Source organism: Rhineura floridana, chromosome 3 (assembly GCF_030035675.1).
Source record: "Rhineura floridana isolate rRhiFlo1 chromosome 3, rRhiFlo1.hap2, whole genome shotgun sequence".
NCBI classification, from domain to species: domain Eukaryota; kingdom Metazoa; phylum Chordata; class Lepidosauria; order Squamata; family Rhineuridae; genus Rhineura; species Rhineura floridana.
Window position 1 is genome coordinate 187,449,014 of NC_084482.1, and position 20,868 is coordinate 187,469,881.

The 20,868-nt window shown below is 43.0% G+C and overlaps 1 protein-coding gene across 1 annotated transcript; it reads left to right on the plus strand.

The window, feature by feature from the left end:
* The first annotated feature begins 2,064 nt into the window (after window positions 1-2,064).
* On the plus strand, window positions 2,065-19,310 carry LOC133380776 (zinc finger protein 883-like). The gene is made up of 5 exons (XM_061618768.1): window positions 2,065-2,664; window positions 7,015-7,201; window positions 9,514-9,658; window positions 16,500-16,577; window positions 17,675-19,310. Exons 2-5 carry the CDS (start codon window positions 7,127-7,129, stop codon window positions 19,186-19,188), a joined length of 1,812 nt encoding a protein of 603 aa, XP_061474752.1. The 5' UTR covers window positions 2,065-2,664; window positions 7,015-7,126; the 3' UTR covers window positions 19,189-19,310.
* The last annotated feature ends 1,558 nt before the right edge of the window (window positions 19,311-20,868 follow it).

Below are 20,868 nucleotides of genomic sequence, written 5' to 3' on the forward strand. Positions count from 1 at the left end.
GGCCTAGGCCGAATGCAAATACCGCATTATGACATAATGCACAATGCCACAAGCAGGATAAGCTCCAAATCTCAGCACAGCAAGAGACAATTAATAGTCAGGCCCCAGCTTAATGCTCTCAGGGTGGATCTTCATGACAGATAATGAAAAAGTAAAATTTAGTGCTACATTAACTTTAAACATGGGAAAGGTTCTAGAGCGATTTGCAGAGGAGGGTTCACATAGTCCATACCTGTATATGTTGTCAACAAAATAGCAGCCATTTCTACAATTGGGTGCCCTTCACATCTAATGTTCTGCTTGTGTTATTTTGTGTGCTTCAGTACAAAATGAAAGACCTTTAAAAATTGCAAGGAGACAAAAAGAGGAGGTGGTCATGATCATATGTAGGGCCCAAATTGTTTAGGGCTTGAAATGTTAATATCAGAGCATGTTACACTCTAGCACAGGGGTTCCTAAACTGTGATCCACGAGGTTCATTTGGGTGGTCCGTGGTGTGCAGGGGTGTAGTCATCCAGGGACACAGGGGGTCATAGACCCATTAATTTTTTGGGAGCAGGGCCCCAGACAGGTCCCTATGTATGAGCTAATCATCATGAAATGCAAATGTCTTAACCACTAAGAAGAGTCCTTGTCGGTTCATACTGACCAGAACCAATCAGAGTGAAAGGAGGTGAGTCAGTCATTAGCTAATACACAGCTTCATCTTTCATGCTGATTAGCACCTAGAGACGTCTGTGACAGTGGAGTGTGGACTCATTACACGGAGAACAAGGGAGATGAGGGAAAGTGGAAAGAGGGTGTGGCTGTGAGGGGGCATGGCTGGGATGAGGTGTTATGTGACTATCATGAAGGGACCCTGCACTTCTGAATTTACCACTATGTTACTGGTGGTGTGTCTGTGCATTTGTGGTTGAAGTACAATGAAATACAATATATATATAAAAAGCAATAAAAATCATTTCAATGTTTTAAATGAAAACATTTATACACCATCTACAATGCATTACAGTGGCTTCAACAGGCACAAAAATCATTATGTGGCCCTCCAAGACCTGCAGCAATTTTCAAATGGGAAGAAACAGTTTGGGAACCACAGCTCTAGGAGGAATATGGACATGCACACTGGGGCCATTTGCTCTTGGTGACACAATGCTGCTTCTCCATCCAGCCTCCAGCTGGCAGAGTTGAGGAACGTCTATTGGATGGGCTTGGACTGATTGTGTTTTGCAGCTGATTTTATGAAGCATTTTGTATGGAGCAGAAATGTGCCAAATATTTGCTGCTAAGGATGCAAACATTTGTGTTTTTAGCTGTGTATCTTTCCGCAGTGACTTTGTCATCTGTAGGTCATCTCTTGTTGTGGGTCCATCTCCTCCACATTGTCACTCCCTGGTCCCTCAGTCTACATTGTGAACTGTTATTCATTTAAATGACTGAAGTGAGCATATCAGGCAGCAGATGCTGGTGCGGAAGCTTCCTGGCTCTTCCTTCTGATGCACACCTCACCCCACCCTTTCCTTGCCACATAGCCTGTATTGGTCCCCCTCTAAACTACCCTGCTGCCTCAGGTGCTACCCTGACTATCCTAAACATAAGCAATGTACATGAATCAATCCTCTTTTTAAAAATAAGCTTAATACACTTAATACACTTAATACAAGGGAGACTACACCTTTTGGGTTCATGCTTGTTCGTCCTGTAAAACTCCACCTGTTGCTCAATTTCTATGGCCACTTATGCATCACCAAAAAATAGGATATGTACCATCAGAAAATAGGAGAAAAGATTACACCTAACTGCATAAAAGATGTGTGTGCTAGTTTACATGCATAGAAAGAACTGCTAAGATACTCCAGGCATCCTTAAAAATTTTATCCAAGTTTCATAAAATAAACACTGAAAATATATAAGATACAAAATGACTTTATCAAATTGCAGCACCAGTTGGTTTATAAAAAAACGCTTGTAACTCGGCGCTCAGTGGAGGGATCTGATATTTTTACACTATGTGTACACAATATCAAGGCTGAACTTTTCAACGAAACCAAGCAAGTTAAGGCAGACACCTGTGCTAAACCAGCTTGACAAAAATTACAACCGTGATGTGTTAGATCACAGGCAAGAGGAACTTAACACCACGGGCAAGAGGAGCTTAACACCGATTTGCATCAAAACAAAGGGCATCGGCGAGCGGGGAAAAGGGCAGAACTTGTGTTTTTGTAAAAGTCCACCTGCCTTCTAGACACACCGCTGTTGGTACAGCTGGTAACTTCAGTGGAGTTCAATCTTTCTGAAGCCGTTGGAAGCAAAGCCATTAGGCAGAAAGGCTCCGGCTGTGCAGACGAGAATTGCTCGTGAACCCCAGAAGAGGAAGAGCTGGAAATGCCAGGCTTTCTCGTCAAACGGTTCCCTCGACTGATGCGGTGGGAGTAGAAAATCTTTAGCTTGCGGAGAAGGAAAGGGACGGGGAAGCAGGTTCTGTCACTCAGTCCTCCTACGGGTAAAGGCACTGAGCTCGGATTCCTAGAGAGGCAGGAAGTAGCAATCAAAAGGAAGGGAAGAGCGATTATTGAAGGAGGGGAGGGGGGAAATTTCATTGATGTCCAGGGAAAAGAAATAGGTCTGGAGAGGAGGACGCTGGAGTGTGCGGAGAACAAACAGGTACAAACGGGGGTGGGGGAAGGATTTGTTTGTGTTGTTTTTGTGCCCCAGGGCTGGGGTGGAGGATTTGAAACTGACTAGCCTCTTAATAGTCTTCGAAGGAGTCTCAAGGCAGAGACTGGAGAAAATAGATGTCCCCTCCTCAACTGGACTTGGAAAGGAGCTTATCGAGACCTCCCCTTGGGAGTTTGATGGAGGTAAAGAGAAAAGCTTCCGGGTGGGTCGCAGCTTCTCCTGCAGGATTGGCCCAGTTTAAGGGTGTTGGGGCCTTTTTCTGCTGGTGCTGCCAGCCTAGCTTCTGCCCGACCTCACCACTTGCCTTGGAAACATCCACATTAGCAGGAGGGCCTGACAGTATTATAGAGGATCATAGAATCGTAGAGTTGGAAGGGGTCTATAAAGCCATGGAGCCCAACCTCCTGCTCAATGCAGGAAGCCAAATTAAAGCATACTTGACAGGTGGCTGTCCAGCTGCCTCCTGAAGGCCTCCAGTGTTGGAGAGCCCATCATCTCCCTCCTAGGTAATCGGTTCTATTGATGTGTCATCTAACAGGAAGTTTTTCCAGATGTTCAGTCGAAATCTGGCTTCCTGCAACTTGAGCCCATTATTCTGTGTCCAGCATTCTGGGATGATCAAGAAGAGATCCTGGACCTCTGTGTGACAACCTTTCAAGTACTTGAAGAGTGCTATCGTATCTCCCCTCAGTCTTCTCTTCTCCAGGCTAAACATGCCCAATTATTTCAGTCTCTTCTCATAGGGCTTTGTTTCCAGTTCCTTGATCACCCTGGTTGCCCACCTCTGAACCTGTTCCAGTTTGTCTGCGTCTTTAAAGTGCAGTGTCCAGAACTGGATGCAGTACTCAAGATGAGGCCTAGCCAGTGCTGCATAGAGGGAAACTAATACTTCAAACGATGTGGAAACTATACTTCTGTTAATGTAGACTAAAATAGCATTTGCCTTTTTTGCAGCCACATGTTTGGCACATATTCAGCTTGTGATCAACAATATCAAGATCCCCATATTTAGTATTGCTGAGCCAAGTATCCCCCATGTTATAACTGCATTTGGTTTCTTTTCCTAGGTGCAGAACTTTGCACTTATCCCTGTTGAATTTCATTCTGTTGTTTTCAGCCCAATGCTTCAGCCTATCAAGATTACTTTGAATTTTGTTTCTGTCTTCCAGGATATTAGTTATCCCTCCAAATTTTGTATCATCTGCAAATTTGATAAGCATTCCCTGCACCTCCTAATCCATGTCATTAATAAAAAAGAGCACTGTCCAGGACTGAGCCCTGTGATACCCCACCCATTACCTCCCCCCAGTTTGAGAAGGCGCTATTGATAAGCACTGAGTATGATTCTGTAGCCAGCTGTGGATCCACCTGGTAGTTGTTCCATCCAGCCCACATGTAGCTAGCTTGCTAATCAGAATATCATGGGGCACTTTGTCAAAAGCTTTGCTGAAATTGAGATATATTATATCCAGAACATTCCCACAGTCTACCTGGACAGTTACCTGTTCAAAAAGTGAGATAAGATTAGTCTGGCAAGATTTATTCTTGATAAATCCATGTTGGCTTTTAGTAATCACTGCTTTGCTTTCAGGATGCTTACAGACTGACCACTTTATAATCTGCTCTGAATTTGTCTAATCCTCTTTTAAAGCCATCCAAGTTGATGGCCATCACTGCCTCTTGCGGGAGAGAATTCCATGGTTTAACAATACGCTCTGTGAAGAAGTACTTTCTTTTGTCTGTCCTGAATCATAGAACCATAGGATTGTAGAGTTGGAAAGGGCCTATAAGGCCATCGAGTCCAACCCCCTGCTCAATGCAGGAATCCAATTTAAAGCATACCTGACAGGTAGCTGTCCAGCTGTCTCTTGAATGCCTCCAGTGTTGTGGAGAGCCCACCACCTCCTTAGGTAATTGGTTTCATTGTTGTACTGCTCTAACAGTTAGGAAGTTTTTCCTGATGTTCAGTTGAAATCTGGCTTCCTGCAGCTTGAGCCCATTATTCCATGTCCTGCACTCGGGATGATCGAGAAGAGATCCTAGCCCTCCTCTGTGTGACAGCCTTTCATGTACTTGATGATTGCTATTATATCTCCCTTCAGTCTTCTCGAGGCTAAACATGCCCAGTTCTGTCAGTCTCTTCTCATAGGGCTTTGTTTCCAGTCCCCTGATCATCCTTGTTGGCCTTATCTGAACCTGTTCCAGGAACCATTGATAAACACTCTTTGAGTATGATTCTGTAGCCAACTGTGGCTCCACTTGACATTTGTTCCATTCAGCCCCCATTTAGCTTGCTTGCTAATCAGAATATCATGGGGCACTTTGTCAAAAGTTTTGCTGAAGTTGAGATATATTATGTCCACAGCATTCCCACAGTCTTACAGGGAGATTACCCAATCAAAACATGATATAAGATTAGTCTGGCAGGCTTTGTTCTTGATGAATTCATGTTGGTTTCTAGTAATTACTGCATTGTTTTCAAAGTGCTAGCAGACTGACTGCTTTATAATCTGCTTGAGAATTTTTCAAGGGATTAATATCAGGCTGACTGGTCTGCGGTTCCCAGGTTCCTCCTTTTTGGAGATAGGAACAACATGATCAGTTTCAAGCTGCAGTCCTGCCCCTTCAATTTCACATTTGCCAGGAGGGTCATAGACTCTCTTCTGGGAGAAGACTAAGCCAAAGTAGGCATTGAGCACTTCTGCCTTTTGCCTTCTGTTATCATTTTGCCATCCACATTGTGTAGCAGTGCCACCATTTTTTCCCTCTGCCTTTTACTATGGCGGTAGAAAGCTTTTTTGTTGCTTTTGGCATCTCTCGCTAACCTCCAAAGTACAATACCTAGGCAATAATCACAACAATCCTATAAGGTGGGTCAAGATAAGAGCCTGTATATAATGTGGATAGAGTAGGGGTGGGTAATGTTCTTCAGCCAGAGGGCCAGATTTACGCATGACCAACCTTCTAGGGCCATTTTACAGAGGTGGGTGGGGCCAGGGCCAAATGTGGGTGAGGTAATTTATGCAACTCTTACCTTTGGACAGTAGAGCAGGGGTGCCTGTGAGCTTGATTCAGATGAAGAACATTTACAATTTGAATTCTATAGAATTCACACACCACTCAAGAAAGGTTCAGATCACTGGGTTTACACCTTGTGAGGGTGCAAAACGTTGTGTGCCACTCTAAATTTGGGACATTCACTATGTGCAATTGTGTGTGTGTATATTATTATCAGAATGACTTGCCATTTAATACTGAGCTATGTCCCAAGGGACCCAGATTCAAATTTCTGCTCAGGAGTTAAGTTCAGTTGGTGGCCTTGGCTCAATGTCAGTGTTGTTGTGAAGACAAAGAGAAGAGGGGTCAAAATATGTTTCCAGCTGTGAACTTATTAGAGGAAGGCCTTGGTCAAAATATAAAAATACAATAAACTATGTGGATAAAAATATAATAAGTAAATAAACTTCTTACCTCACAGACCCAAAGTACAGCCTTATAAGGTAGGCAAGAATGCTGTTAATCTTTCCACCTTGCACACCAGTTGCTCAGTGTGGAACACCATTCAGCAATCTGCACCCTCCAGGTGGTGTTGGACTGCAACTCCCATCAGCCCCAGTCAGCATGGCCAATGGTCAGGGAGGATGGGAGTTAGTGTCCACAGATTACATGGGTGGATAATGCCGATAATGTGTCATGTTGGTTTTTAAAGTCGACTTGTTGCAAGTAGTTCTTTGAACCCTGTTCATTGGCCAGTGGGCCGAACCGGGCTTAATGCAGATCAGTATTCCTCTCCCTGTATTTCCAATGGAAAGGATGCAGGCTTTCCGCATCCCCAGGGAGCTTTGAGATGGAGTCATTTGACCGAATCCACTCCCACTATTTCTTTACAGTATGTGCAAAACCTTTTTTCTGCCAACGTTCATATCTGCAGATTAACTTTTTAATTATATGCATAAGACTTGATGAAAAGGGCTAATTAACAAAGCCTGAAATCATTCACAAGTTGGTGGAGAAACTGTGGTGGGCAGGCAGGAAATGCTTTGCGGAAGCAGGAGTGGAGATGAAATGGCTGGATTGATTGAGGGTGGCAAAGGATGCGAGAGCTTTCCAGGTAGGGAGAACAGTGTGGAGGAACCTGGGAAGGGGTCTGAAAGAGATTTAGGGCCTGACTGTTAAGGCCCTTTGCATGAAGGAAACGGAGCATGAAGGAGAACAACACAGGGAAGGGACATGCCATTTATTTGTTTAAACTGAGGCAGGTTTAATCTCCTGAAACCCAAATTTGAATCAAGGATTAAATTCTTCCCATCCCCTGTCTCTCTCTCTCTCCTGCAGGCACTTGAGAGCAGCTTCATACTTTAAAGTGCCCTGCGGCAACAGCTGTGAGAGTCCCAGAGGTGGTCTACTTTACGCCTCATCCTCCTTCATCTTCCCCACCAACAGCACAATGGCCTCAGAGGCGCCGTCTGGATTCTCTCTTCTCTGGGATAGAGTGGAAAGAGCTGCCGGGCAGCCACCTCAGGTAAGGGGAGGATCATTGGGGGAAAGACAGAGGGGGCAGCTTGGGCACTTCTCTCTCTGTTTAGTGTGGAGAGGCTCTGCAATCATATGCTTTTTTGTCTCTACTTTTGACGCTACATAAGAAGAGCCTGCTGGATCAGGCCAATGGCCCATCTAGTCCAGCATCGCGTCCTAACAGTGGCCAACCAGTTGTCTGTGGGAAGCCTGCAAGCAGGACCTGAGTGCAATAGCACTCTGCCCACTTGTGATTTGGATAGGCGTGTATCAAAGAACACACATGTGCGCACATAATTCTTAAACCACACTCTTAGAGAGAGGCAGGATCTTTTATGGGAGTCAATTTTGTGCTGCCCTAAAAAATATGTCTAACCAGAAGTAAATACCCATATAAAAGCAGTCTTTGGATGCATATGTGAAGCTTCCATTTCTTACAAGAAGTAGCAAAAAAAAAAATAGTCACAAATTTATTAATGCAGTGCAGGACATATATAAGTCGCAGGTGTATTCAATGTAATACCCTAACACATTCATAACCTAAATTAAAGAGTAACTATATAAGTGTGACTCTGTTGATTCTCCTTGATCTCTCAGCAGCTTTCGATACCATCAACCATGGTATCCTTCTGGGGAGACTAGCTGAGTTGGGAGTGGGAGGTACTGCATTATGGTGGTTCCTCTCCTACTTGGCAGGTCGCCTCCAGAAGGTGGTGCTTGGGGAACATTACTTGGCACCATGGACTCTCCAGTATGGGGTTCCGCAGGGGTCAGTTCTGTCCCCCATGCTGCTCAACATCTACATGAAACCGTTGGGTGCGGTCATCCGGAGCTTTGGAGTGTGTTGCCATCAGTATGCTGATGACACACAGCTCTATTTCTCCTTTTCATCTTCTTCAGGTGAGGCTGTCAATGTGCTGAACTGGTGCCTGGCTGCGACAATGGACTGGATGAGGGCTAATAAACTGAGGCTCAATCCAGACAAGACTGAGATGCTGCTAGTGGGTTGTTTTTCTGACCGGATGGTGGATGTCCAACCTGTTCTGGATGGGGTTGCACTCCCCCTGAAGAAGCAGGTTCGTAGCTTGGGGGTTCTCCTAGAACCATCTTTGTCACTTGAGGCTCAGGTAGCCTCGGTGGCACAGAGTGCCTTCTACCAACTTTGGTTGGTGGCCCAACTACGTCCCTATCTGGACAGGGATAACCTGGCTTCAGTTGTCCATGCTCTGGTAACCTCCAAATTAGATTACTGCAATGCACTCTATGTGGGGCTGCCTTTGAAGACGGTTCAGAAACTGCAGCTTGTGCAAAATGCAGCAGCCAGATTGGTAACAGGGACCAGACGGTCCAAACATATAAAACCGATTCTGGCCCACTTGAATTGGCTGCCTGTATGTTTCTGAGCTCGATTCAAGGTGCTGGTTTACATGGCTTGGGACCACAATACCTGACAGAACGCCTCTCCCGATATGAACCCACCCGTACACTACGTTCAAGATGAAAGGCCCTCCTCCGGGTGCCTACTCCAAGGGAAGCTGGGAGGGTGGCAACAAGGGAGAGGGCCTTCTCAGTGGTGGCCCCCAAATTATGGAATGCCCTTTATGACGAGGTGCGCCTGGCGCCAATGCTGTTATCTTTTCGGTGCCAGGTCAAGAGTTTCCTCTTCTCCCAGGCATTTTAGCATGTGTTTTAGCATGTGTTTTAAATTGTTTTTATATTGTTTTAAATTTTAAAATTGTGTTTTAAATTGTTTTTAAAATATGCGTTTTAAATTGTTTATTTGTTTTAATGTTTTTGATTGCTGTAAACCGCCCAGAGAGCTTCGGCTATGGGGCGGTATACAAGTGCAATAAATAAATAAATAAATAATAAAGAAATTAAATGAAAAAGGGGGTGGAGCATGTCAGCTGGCATGAAACTCAGAATCAAGCAGTTTCTGGGTTTAAAATCATGTCATGAAATGAGAGAGGGCCAGGAAGAGAGTAATCCCAGGATGCTGCTATTACACTATGAAGCAAAGTGTAGCTGCCACGTGCCTGCTATGTTCCAATTCCCAGCAACTGGTGTTCAGAGGCATGCTGCCAGCAGTGGTGGTAGAATATAGCCATTGTAGCCAGTCACCTTCTCCTTCAAGAATTTGTCCAATCCTGTTATAAAGCCATCCAACTTGACAGCCATCACTGCAAGATCTCAGAGCAACCTAGGTACAGGGGTTGACAAATCAATAAAAACTCACATATAAATACCCTGTTATCCCTTCCCCTTTCAGACTGGGAGAATGGTGCATGTTGGAGAAATTACATTTTCTTCTTTCTCCAGGGTGTGTTGACCTTCCAGGCTCTCTTGACCTTCCAGGAGGTGGCTGTGTATTTCACAGAGGAGGAATGGGCTCTGCTGGATCCCAGCCAAAGAGCTCTGCACAGGGCAGTCATGGAGGAGAATTATGAGATGGTCTGCTCTCTAGGTAAGTATCCTTGCTCTTTCTTGGCTAATAGATGTTGAAGGAATGAATTCACTAGGCCCCTCTAGACATCTTTTTTTTAATTGAGCATTCATCTGACGTTATTCAGCAGTTAAACATAATCACCTTTTCAATTCCATTTGTGTCTGCAAAAGTTTTTTATTGTGCTATAGCAATGGCCTGACATGAATCTACATATTTCTCAGCTAGCAGGAAGTTTGCACTATTGGGCCACTCCCACATACTTTCTGTTGATGCCATACGGCAAACATCCTCATATCGTGCACGAGATACCAGCATTCCTGTGTTTTTTTCTGAAAAATGAGCAACTTCAGTATGATCATAAAACTTAAGATTCAGAAGTGTGGTGAAATGAAATGAAAAGTGAAATGAAAGGGAAGTGTGTTGGCATAGCGGAAGGAAATTGATGATTGCTTGAAACAGTGGAATGGGTGGAGTTAAAATGGAAAGCATGGATGCAATCAACTGGAACTTTGGGGAAGCATTGCAGAACAACCAAGAAGGCAAGATGATGAGGGACAATCCAGTATACATCCAGTTCAAATACAGTGTTAACACATGTTGCTGCATACACCCGGAAAAAACAAGTCTGGAGGAAACCAGCATTTGTGTCATTTGTTTATGTACTGCACGGATGTTGTTATGGAATTGGATGTTTAGACCGTGTGCCTTGGATGTTTTGGGGGCACTGCACTCAGTGGAAGAGCACTTGCCTTCCATACAGAATTTTGTTCTTGTTATGTGCCTTCAAGTGGATTATGACTTATAGCGACCTCCAATAGCATCTGTCATAAACCACCCTGTTCAGATCTTATAAATTCAGGCCTGTGGCTTCCTTTATGGAATCAATCCATCTCTTGTTTGGCCTTCTCCATTTTCTACTCCCTTCTGTTTTCCCCAGCATTATTGTCTTTTCTAGTGAATCAGGTCTTCTCATTATGTGTCCAGAGTATGATAACCTCAGTTTCATCATTTTAGCTTCTAATGATGGTTCTAGTTTAATTTGTTCTAACACCCAGTTATTAGTCTTTTTCACGGTCCATGGTATCCACAAAGCTCTCCTCCAACACCACATTTCAAATGAGTTGATTTTTCTCTTATCCACTTTTTTCACTGTCCAACTTTCACATCCATACATAGAAATCGGGAATACCATGGTCTGAATGATCCTGACTTTAGTGCTCAGTCATACATCCTTGAATTTGAGGACCTTTTCTGGTTCTCTCATAGCTGCCCTCCCCAGTCCTAGCTTTCTTCTAATTCCTTGACTATTGTCTCCATTTTGGTTAATGACTGTGCCAAGGTATTGATAATCTTTGACAAGTTCAATGTCCTCATTGTCAACTTTGAAGTTACATAAATCTTCTGTTGTCATTACTTTAGTCTTCTTGACGTTCAGGTGTAGTCCTGCTTCTGTGCTTTCCTCTTTCACCTTCAACAGCATTCGTTTCAAATCGTTACTGGTTTCTGCTAGTAGTATAGTATCGTCTGCATATCTTAAATTATTGATATTTCTCCCTCCAATTTTCGCCCCTCCATCTTGGTTTAATCTGCTTTCCATATTGTTATGAGCATGTGGGTTGGGATGGATGATTCCTGTGGGTCTCCTTTCCAGCCTCTGATTTGGAATCCTGTGCCTTGGAATGAGGAACACTTTGCTGGTCAAATGAGTCTTTTTTTAACCAAATAGATTGGCCAGGTAAGATAATGGGCCGATCAGTTGCCTAGCAACGGTGAATGGGCTGGGGAGACCCTTTTGTCATTGAAACTCTTCAGGAGAGCATCCCCCCCGCCCCGGAGCCCAGCAGAAGCTGGTAGTTTGAGTTATGTGGAGAGAATTGCTGGTTACTGGAAGGCAGGGAGAGAGACTGGCGCTCTGCACCATGGCCTTTGGGGTGCCTCCTGCAATCCAGATGGAAAAGCTGGATATTGGACTGCTGATGCCTTGAACCCCTCCATCCTTGAGCTCAGGTTGGAATGTGTGTAAATAAATAAATCATATTTCATAAAGACACCGCAGTCTCCGCTGACCTTCTTCCCGAAAGGAAACCAAACCATGGAGAAGCGCTGGGACCCCAGAAATCTCACTGCTTGCAGATTGGGGGAGGTGCGCAACAATATGATATGTTCTGCCTATAGATTAAATAGGATAATAAAATCCACCCCTGTCTCACTCCCTTTCTGATTGGGAACCAATTGGTTTCTCCATATTCTGTTATTACAGTAGCCTCTTGTCCAGAGTATAGGTTGCGCATTAGGACAATCAGATGCTGTGGCACCCCCATTTCTTTTAAAGCATTCCATAGTTTTTCATGATCTACACAATCAAAGGCTTTGCTGTAACCTATAAAGCACAGGGTGATTTTCTTCTGAAATTCCTTGGTCACATCACACCAGTGTTGTTCGACCTACACTGGCTTCCAGTTGTTTTCCGAGCCCAATTCAAGGTGTTGGTATTGACCTTTAAATCCCTATACGGTTTCGGCCCAGTTTATCTCACGGAGCGCCTTCAACGCCACCAATTATGCCGCCCGACAAGATCGGCCACACAGGGCCTTCTCTCAATCCCGCCAACAAAAACAGCCAGATTGGCGGGTACAAGAGAGAGGGCATTCTCAGTGGCGGCCCCCACTCTTTGAAACTCCCTCCCACAAGATCTCCGGCATGCCTCTTCCCTAAATGTATTTCGGAAAGCCTTAAAGACCTGGCTTTTTCAGCAGGCCTTCGGGGTATCCAGGGAGGGTTAATCGATATAATTGTAATGCCTCCTACCCAGTTTTAATATTGTTGTTGTAGATCTATTGTTTTTATTGTATTACTGTATTTTATTAATTGTATTTTAATAATTTTGTAAGTCGCCTAGAGTGGCCATTGGCCAGATAGGCGACGAAGAAATTAAAAATTTATTGCGATATGATCTCTGGTACCTCTTCCTTTTCTAAATCCTGCTTGGACATCGGGCATTTCTTGCTCCGTATATGGTAAGAGCCTTTGTTGTAGAATCTTGAACATTACTTGCATGGGATATTAAGGCAATAGTTCGATAATTACTGCATTCCCTGGGATCCCCTTTCTTTGGAATTGGGATATATATTGAACACTTTCAGCCTGTGGGCCATTGTTTAGTTTTCCGTATTTGACCAATTTTTTGTCAAAATTTGGATAGATTCCGTCTCAGTAGCTTGTAGCAACTCTATTGGTATGCCATCTGTCCTTGGTGATTTGTTTCTTTCAAGTATTTTAAGAGCAGCTTCCACCTCACATTCTAAATCATACGGCTCTTCTGTGAATGAATCTGTCATCCTTGCATCTCTCTTATAGAGTTCTTCAGTGTATTGCTTCCATCTTCCTTTTATTTCATCTCGGTCAGTCAGTGTGTTCTCCTGTTGATTATTCAACATCCCTATTCTTGGTTTAAATTTCCCTTATAATCTTTTGGAATAGGGCTCTTGTTCTACCATTTTTGTTGTCCTCTTCTGTTTGTATACAATAACTATTGTAATAGTTCTCTTTGTCATTTGGCGTTTAGGGTTCTGACTGTGTTTCTATTTGCTTTTGCTTTCCTTCTTTCTTTAACCATTTTAAGAGTTTCTTCAGTCATCCATTGAGGTCTTTCTCTCTTTTTAACTAGAGGTATTGTCTTTTTGCATTCTTCCCTGATAATGTGCCTGACTTCACTCCATAGTTCTTCTGGTTCTTGTCAACTAAGTTTAAATCCCCAAATCTGTTCCTTATTTGATCTTTATATCCTTCTGGGGTGTTATTTACTCTGATTTTCAATATTACTAGTTCATGATCTGTACCGCAGTCTGCTCCTGATCTCGTTTTCGAAGAAAGTATGGAACTTCTCCATCTTCTGCTACCAATTATATAATCAATTTGATTCCTATATTGACCATTTGGTGCTGTCCACATGTACAGTCGTCTTTTCGGTTGCTCAAAAAATGTGTTTACAAGAAACAAATTACTGGCTTCACAAAATTCAGCAACTCTTTCTCCTGTTTCATTTCTATCTCCTAAGCCCCATTTCCCCACAATTTCTAGTTCTTCTCTGTACCCTACTTTTGCATTCCAGTCCTCCGTGATTATCAAAACATCTTGTTTTGGTGTGTGATCGATTTCTTCCTGTACTTCTGCATAAAATCTCTCCAGTTCCTCTTCTTCTGTGTTTGCTGTTGGAGCATAGACTTGGATGATGGTTATGTTAATAGGTTTCCCGTTAAATCTCATTGATATCACTTGCTCAGACCTTGCGTTATAGCTCCTAATTGCTTTTGCTACATCACTTCTCACAATTAAAGCAACCCTGTTTCTTCTTAATCTCTCATTTCCTGCATAAGATACGTTGTAGTTGCCTGATTGAAAATGTCCCATTCCCGTCCATTTCAATTCACTCACGCCAAGTATTGTAATGTTGATATGTTCCATTCCTTGCTTGACAATTTCTAACTTTCCCTGATTCATGCTTCTCACATTCCATGTTCCTATCGTGTACATCGTACAACTTCAGACTCTCCTTTCGCATCTGTGTGCATCAGCCTCCGGGCTTCCTTTCGGCTTTGACCCAGCTGCGTCATTAGTCACAGCGCTACTCATACTTGTCCGTTGTTCTTCCCCAGTAGCTCAGTGAGTGCCATCTGATCTGGGGGTCCCATCTTCCAGCACTATCTCGTGTTGCATTTTGGATAGGCTATTCATAGGGTTTTCATGGTAAGAGGTATTCAGAGGTGGTTTACCATTGCCTTCCTCTGAGTCTGCATCTTAGTCTGGTGTCTCAGCCTTGACCATTCCGCCATGGGTGATCCTGCTAGGAGTCTAGCCTCTTGGCCTAGACTCCTGATGGCATTACTGTCAGCTTTTTCAACGCTCTCAAACCCCCTCACCATGTTAAGGTGTTCTTCCTAGAGGAGGTCCACACAGAATATCCTAGGTTAAATCCCTGACATCTCCAGTGCGGGGGGGGGGAGGGGGCGGTGAAATAACAATCAGTTAGCAGATGATAGGAAAGGCCTTTTTGTGCCTGAGATTCTAGAGATCTACAGCTAGTTGGAGTAGACAGTGCTGACCTAGATGGACAAAGAGTCTGACCTGGTATGAGGCAGCTGCCTTTGGTTTTGAGGGCTTTTTGATCATTGATCATTCAGTTCAAACATTGGGAAGTGCCCATCTCAGCCACCTTCTGCTATACTAAGGCTAAAAGACTGGCCTTGCATCAGCAGGTTTGCAGCATAGCAGCCTATTTGGTTCATATACTGGACTATAAAATTGGCATGACCATTGGAGCATCAATCCCTCTTTGACCCTTGTCGTCGTTTTGTGATATGTTTAAAGATCAGGCCGCCTGAGTAAAGCAAGAACTGATGAGAATTCAGCAGTACAAAGGTGTTGAGACTTATAACCAAAACGCCTATCTTACCCCCAGGAAACAGGTTTCCTTCTGCCAATTACAGATGCCACTGTAACGTCAATCGAGTTAGGAATTATAACATATCAGAGTAAACGGAACAATACTTGTTTATGCCAAGCTTCCTGATAACCTTGGAACCAACATGAAAATATCTTGTGGTAGGCAAAATGATAATCTCAAAGCCCACCTTGAAGGGAATTTTAACCTTTTAACTTTTGCATATTTTCCTTTTCTAGAATGTTGGAGGGGACACCCTTTCTTTCTCATATTTCCCCCCAGTTAGCACACCCGTGTTTCCTCTATGTGAAGCCATGAAACCAAAATCATACGTTGTTTTTAAGATGTTTTAAAAGATTTTGTTTTTTAAAAAAATGTTTTTTAAGATGCCATTTAAGATGTTTTGTTTTTAAGCTCCTTAATAGATATTTTTAGTGGTTTGTGGTTTGTTTGCTGCCCATGGCTCTGTCTGGGAGGAAGGGCGGGATATAAATTTAAACAAATAAATAAAAAAGATAAGGAACAGTTTTTAGCCTTATTATTAAGCTCTTCCTAACACCTATGTTACGCAGCATCTTACAAGAAACATCTCAGTGCAGTGCATCAGATCAAGAGCTATGAAGAGTTCTGTTACCTTTTTTCCTTTTTATCATAATTGGAAATTTTGACATAGAATTCCTAGCCCAAACTTCTGGTTCTGACCTGAATGTTAATACACACGCTGCTGCAACCAAGCACAGGATAGGTAACTGTGAATCCTATCTCTGTTTTTTTCATGGCAAATGGTTTGTGCATCTGCTTTAGTGCCTTTATACGCTCCATTTCTCGAATACCCTTTATAGTATAACACTCTCACTTTAAATTAGGGTTGTGTATGTGTTAGGATACTGGATTAAATGCACCTGTAATTTTATGTATATGCTGCACTGCATTGGTTACCTTGTGATTAAAATATCCTTTTCTACCCTGTTGTAATAAACAGATGCTATACTTGGGCATTCAAAGAGAACTTTTGTGTGTGGGTGTGAATTTCTCAGTTTGAACTGTTTAGACACTTTATCAGGCTGACATGCAATCGGTTCATGTAAAAGATCACGTGTTTTAAGGATCACTGTGAATGCCTACATATACAAGTTCTGACAGACACGTGTAGCAGGAGAAGGCAGATGTTCCCAGCAGAGCATCTTTTCTTGAATCCCCAGAAGGTAACTGACATTCTGCGTCTTCTCCTCAATGGGAATGATGTATGGAGACTCAGTTGCCCATACAGCCCTGCCCTATTCACGTGGTACAGGAGTATAAGATCAAAATTATTCTGCTTGTGAGTTTTTGGGATGGAGGCAACATAGAAACACCTTTGGAGTGGCTAGATCTTTTGTGGTTAAAAGTACTAACTAGTCTTGTCTATTTCCTTCGAAGTATTGGACATCAGTTCCTGTTGGGAAGAAGGACTAGATCCATTCATCCAGGATCCCAAAGAAGGAGACACACCAGCAGGTAGATACTTAGCTGTGTTGTGGAGCCCTTTTTGGTCTGAGAATTGAAGGATTTTCCTGTTCTTGAGTAATATCATCCAGGGTAGATTGAGTCATCTGTGAGTTCTCCAGGTGGACATCTTTGATGGTTTTAAAAGAGGATTAGGCAAATTCAGGCAAGACAGATCTTTCATTGGTTACTAGTCATGATGGCTGTGTGCTACCTCTGAAATCAAGGGATCAGCAGGAGGAAGGGGTTATTTCCTTCATGTCCTAGTTGTGGGATTCCTGTAGAGATCTAGTTGGCCCCTGTGGGGATGCTGGACTAGAAAGGCATTTGGTCTGATCCAGCAGAGCTACTCTTATAAAGAGGAAGGATGGTCTCTAGATTGAGGTTTCCCTTCCAACTGCTGAGATGTGCCTCACATTAGAGGAACTTACTAGGCTTTCCACAGTGGTACTCAGCTGGGGCTTAATGGAGAGTGAGTGCCACTGGGTCCATACCACCCTGTCCTGTTCTTCAGCAGAAGATCTGGCCTTTCCCTTCTCTTGGCTCTTGGGAGGGGAATATAGCAATTGGTGGACTTAGAACGTCTACATATTTTGTAACTAACCTGTTCTTTGCTCATCTTTCCGTCCTTGCAGTAGGAGAGAGAAGGAAGCCTGTATTTTAAAATGCAGGCTTCTTTTGCTTCCCACAGCAGTGGCAATCCTCTCTGCGCTTCTTCTTTCCACCCCTAATGTTGGAGATATAAAGGAGAAGTGTGGGGAGGCTCACAAATGGCTTTGAAATTCACCAAAAAGAAAATGCTTTTGCCTCCTTAAGCAAAGTGTGCTTTTACTGTCCATAAGTTTGGGAGCGTGTCTTGCTCCAGCAAAGGAACAATCAGGAGTGCACTTTGTGCTCCCGTTTGTTCTTTTGAAGCCCCATCCTTACCCACATCACCTAAATGATGTCAGGTGTAGGGTGAATGGCCATGGCTTCCCGAAAATGGCCTGGCAGGCCAAGTAACCTCAGTTTCAGTCTTGTGTATAAAGATAAAAGGTCTGTGATGAGATCTTTTCTTTTTTCTGTGAAATTCAGACATGATTTTCTTTTCTCCCCCACCCCCAAATCAGGTGGTGTGCAAAACAATGAGAATTATAGGGAACAACGGCTGATGTCATCAGAAATAGCCAAGAGTGAAGCGGGAAAAGAGATTATTGGAAATCTGAGAGGACCTGAAAGGCATGACGAAAGCCAGTCAAAGAATGAGAGGAAGAAATACTCTATTTCTCAGAGTCTTGACGTCAGTGAACCCCTGATTCCATGGGAAGATCACAAAGGCAATAACAGGAATACATGTTCAATGTATGGGAAAATATTAAGATATAACTCAGATTTAAATACACATTACAGAATCCACACAGGAGAGAAACCATACAAATGCATGGAGTGTGGACAGAGCTTCAGTAAGTGTGATCACCTTACTAGACACCAACGAACACATACAGGGGAGAAACCGTTTAAATGCATGGAGTGTGGAAAGAGCTTCAGAGATAGTGGAACCCTTACTAAACATCAACGAACACACACAGGGGAAAAACCATTTAAGTGCATGGAGTGTGGAAAAAGCTTCAGTGTGAGCAGTGCTCTTACTAGACATCAACGAACACATACAGGAGAGAAACCATTTAAATGCTTGGAGTGTGGAAAGAGCTTCAGTGTAAGCAGTAAACTTACTGTACATCAAAGGATACACACAGGGGAGAAACCATTTCAATGCCTGGAGTGTGGAAAGAGCTTCCAAGATAGAAGTGAGCTTACAAGACATCAACGAACACATACAGGGGAGAAACCATTTCAGTGCATGCAATGTGGAAAGAGCTTCAGTATGAGCAGTAGCCTTACTGTCCACCAAAGAATGCACACAGGAGAGAAACCATTTCAATGCATGGAGTGTGGAAAGAGCTTCAGTGGGAGCAGTGACCTTACTAGACATCAACGAACACACACAGGGGAGAAACCATTGAAATGCATGCAGTGTGGAAAGAGCTTCAGTGGGAGCAGTACCCTTACTGTACATCAAAGAATGCACACCGGGGAGAAACCATTTCAATGCATGGAGTGTGGAAAGAGGTTTAGAGTGAGCAGTAACCTTACTTCACATCAAATGACACACACAGGAGAGAAGCCATTTCAATGCACGGAGTGCGGAAAAAGCTTCAGTAAGAACAGTAACCTTAATGTACATCAACGAACCCACACAGGGGAGAAGCCATTTCAGTGCATGGAATGTGGAAAGAGCTTCAGTGTGAGCTGTGAGCTTACTAGACATCAACGAACACACACAGGGGAGAAACCATTTCAATGCATGGAGTGTGGAAAGAGCTTCAGTCAGAGCAGTACCCTTACTTTACATCAAAGAACGCACACAGGGGAGAAACCATTTAAATGTATGGAGTGTGGAAAGAGCTTCAGTATTTGTGATCACCTTATGAGACATCAACGAACACATACAGGGGAGAAACCATTTAAATGCATGGAGTGTGGAAAGAATTTTAGTCTGAGCAGTAGCCTTACTAACCATAAAAAAAAAAACCATGGGAGAAAACACCACTCACAACAGCTGGCTGTAGCATTGCTACATTAATTAATATCTGTAGTGGTCAGGGCTGTGGAGTCAGAGTCGGGAGCAATTTTGGGTGGCGTCGGAGTCAGTAGAAATGTTCCGACTCCTTCATAAATGGCAAATGTATATTAACTAGTAATAACACATTTACTGTAGTAAAATGGTAGCACAAGGCATTTCATCACCACCACGTGAATCCAGAGCTTGGGAAAGTTACTTTTTTAAACTACAACTCCCACAAGCCCAATCCCTGGGGCTGATGGGAGTTGTAGTTTAAAAAAGTAACTTTTCCAAGCTCTGGATTCACATGGTGGTGATGAAATGCCTTGTGCTACCATTTTACTACAGTAAATTTGTTATTACTAGTTAATATACATTTGCCATTTATGAAAGAGTCTGAGTTGGACAGTAGAAAAATAGAGGAGTCGGAGTCGAAGGTCTGGCGTACCGACTCCACAGCCCTGGTAGTGGTACAGAAAACCATTATCACAATTCAAGCTAGAACTGATATCATTTATTTCTACACTGCTTAATATATACAATCTCTTAAGCAGTGTACACCAATTACAAACACAAATATTACAAAAATATACAATTAAAGTCAATACAATACTAACAAAGATATATTGATATCAGTACCATAATTGAATACAAGTGGGAAATGACTTTCTTGAAAGCCAAGCTGGCGCAAGGCATTCTGCTTCCTGCGATGATGGAGGAGATAAATCTCCTGATTCCATATAGTGAAGCCAACTGGACTGGCAGTTGAATGTTCAGTACTGGTGAGGTAAAAACATCCTGCTGTGCACCTGAAGCTACTGGTTAGATTGGGGTCCTAAGACATGCAGTGTGGCCAAAGAGAGAGGAGATGTCTGGGTTTGCACTTCCTGATGTATCTCATCAGATCTTTGATTAGTACATTAGAAGGATTAGGGGAAGCCATCCAGAGGGGAGACTAAATCTTTAGTAAGCAATATGGGGTACGGCAAGATGCATAAGTTTTATGAATGAGACAAAGGGAATAGACCGAAGCCAAGAGGAGATGCAAATTTTTATATGTACACAGAGCTTAGCTTGCATGTGGTTTTTGATCATTTGCAATGGAGGCCTCCTCTTTGCCTATCTCAAGTTTGGAACGAGCCTTCCAAATCTGCTACTATTTGCAAAAAAAATGGGGAGGGGGAATGGCATTCTTGGCAACAGTAGGCTAGGGATGGCATCACAGCTGGGTTCAGGGAATTCCCTGTACACACCTATGTTGGGGTGTGTCCTCCCCCAGTATTTTCTGAACAATCCCCAATGGTCAACTTGTGAAATGCATTAGTTGCCATTTTTTAATTCAGTCAACCCTCCTAAAGAAAAACAGTAAAAACAGGAGGGAAAACACAGGAAAAAAGGAAAAGAAAGAAAAAAGTCTGTCAGCTCAGATTAACAATACACTAAGCATCAATACATCCTTCTTAAATTATACATAGAAATCTATCTATGCCACCCAAATCTCTGAATAGATACCCAAACAAAATTGGTATTTATAAAAAGTATGTTCAAGTGTAGCAAGGGTGTTAAGGCCATCAGACCATTCCATAATAGATGATGAACATTTGTCCTTCCAGGCTTGAAGTGTCCTAGTGACCATAAAGGGTCGTAAAATCAGTTTGTGTTTTCCTGCTGTTAATCCCTATACAACAGTGATATAATTCA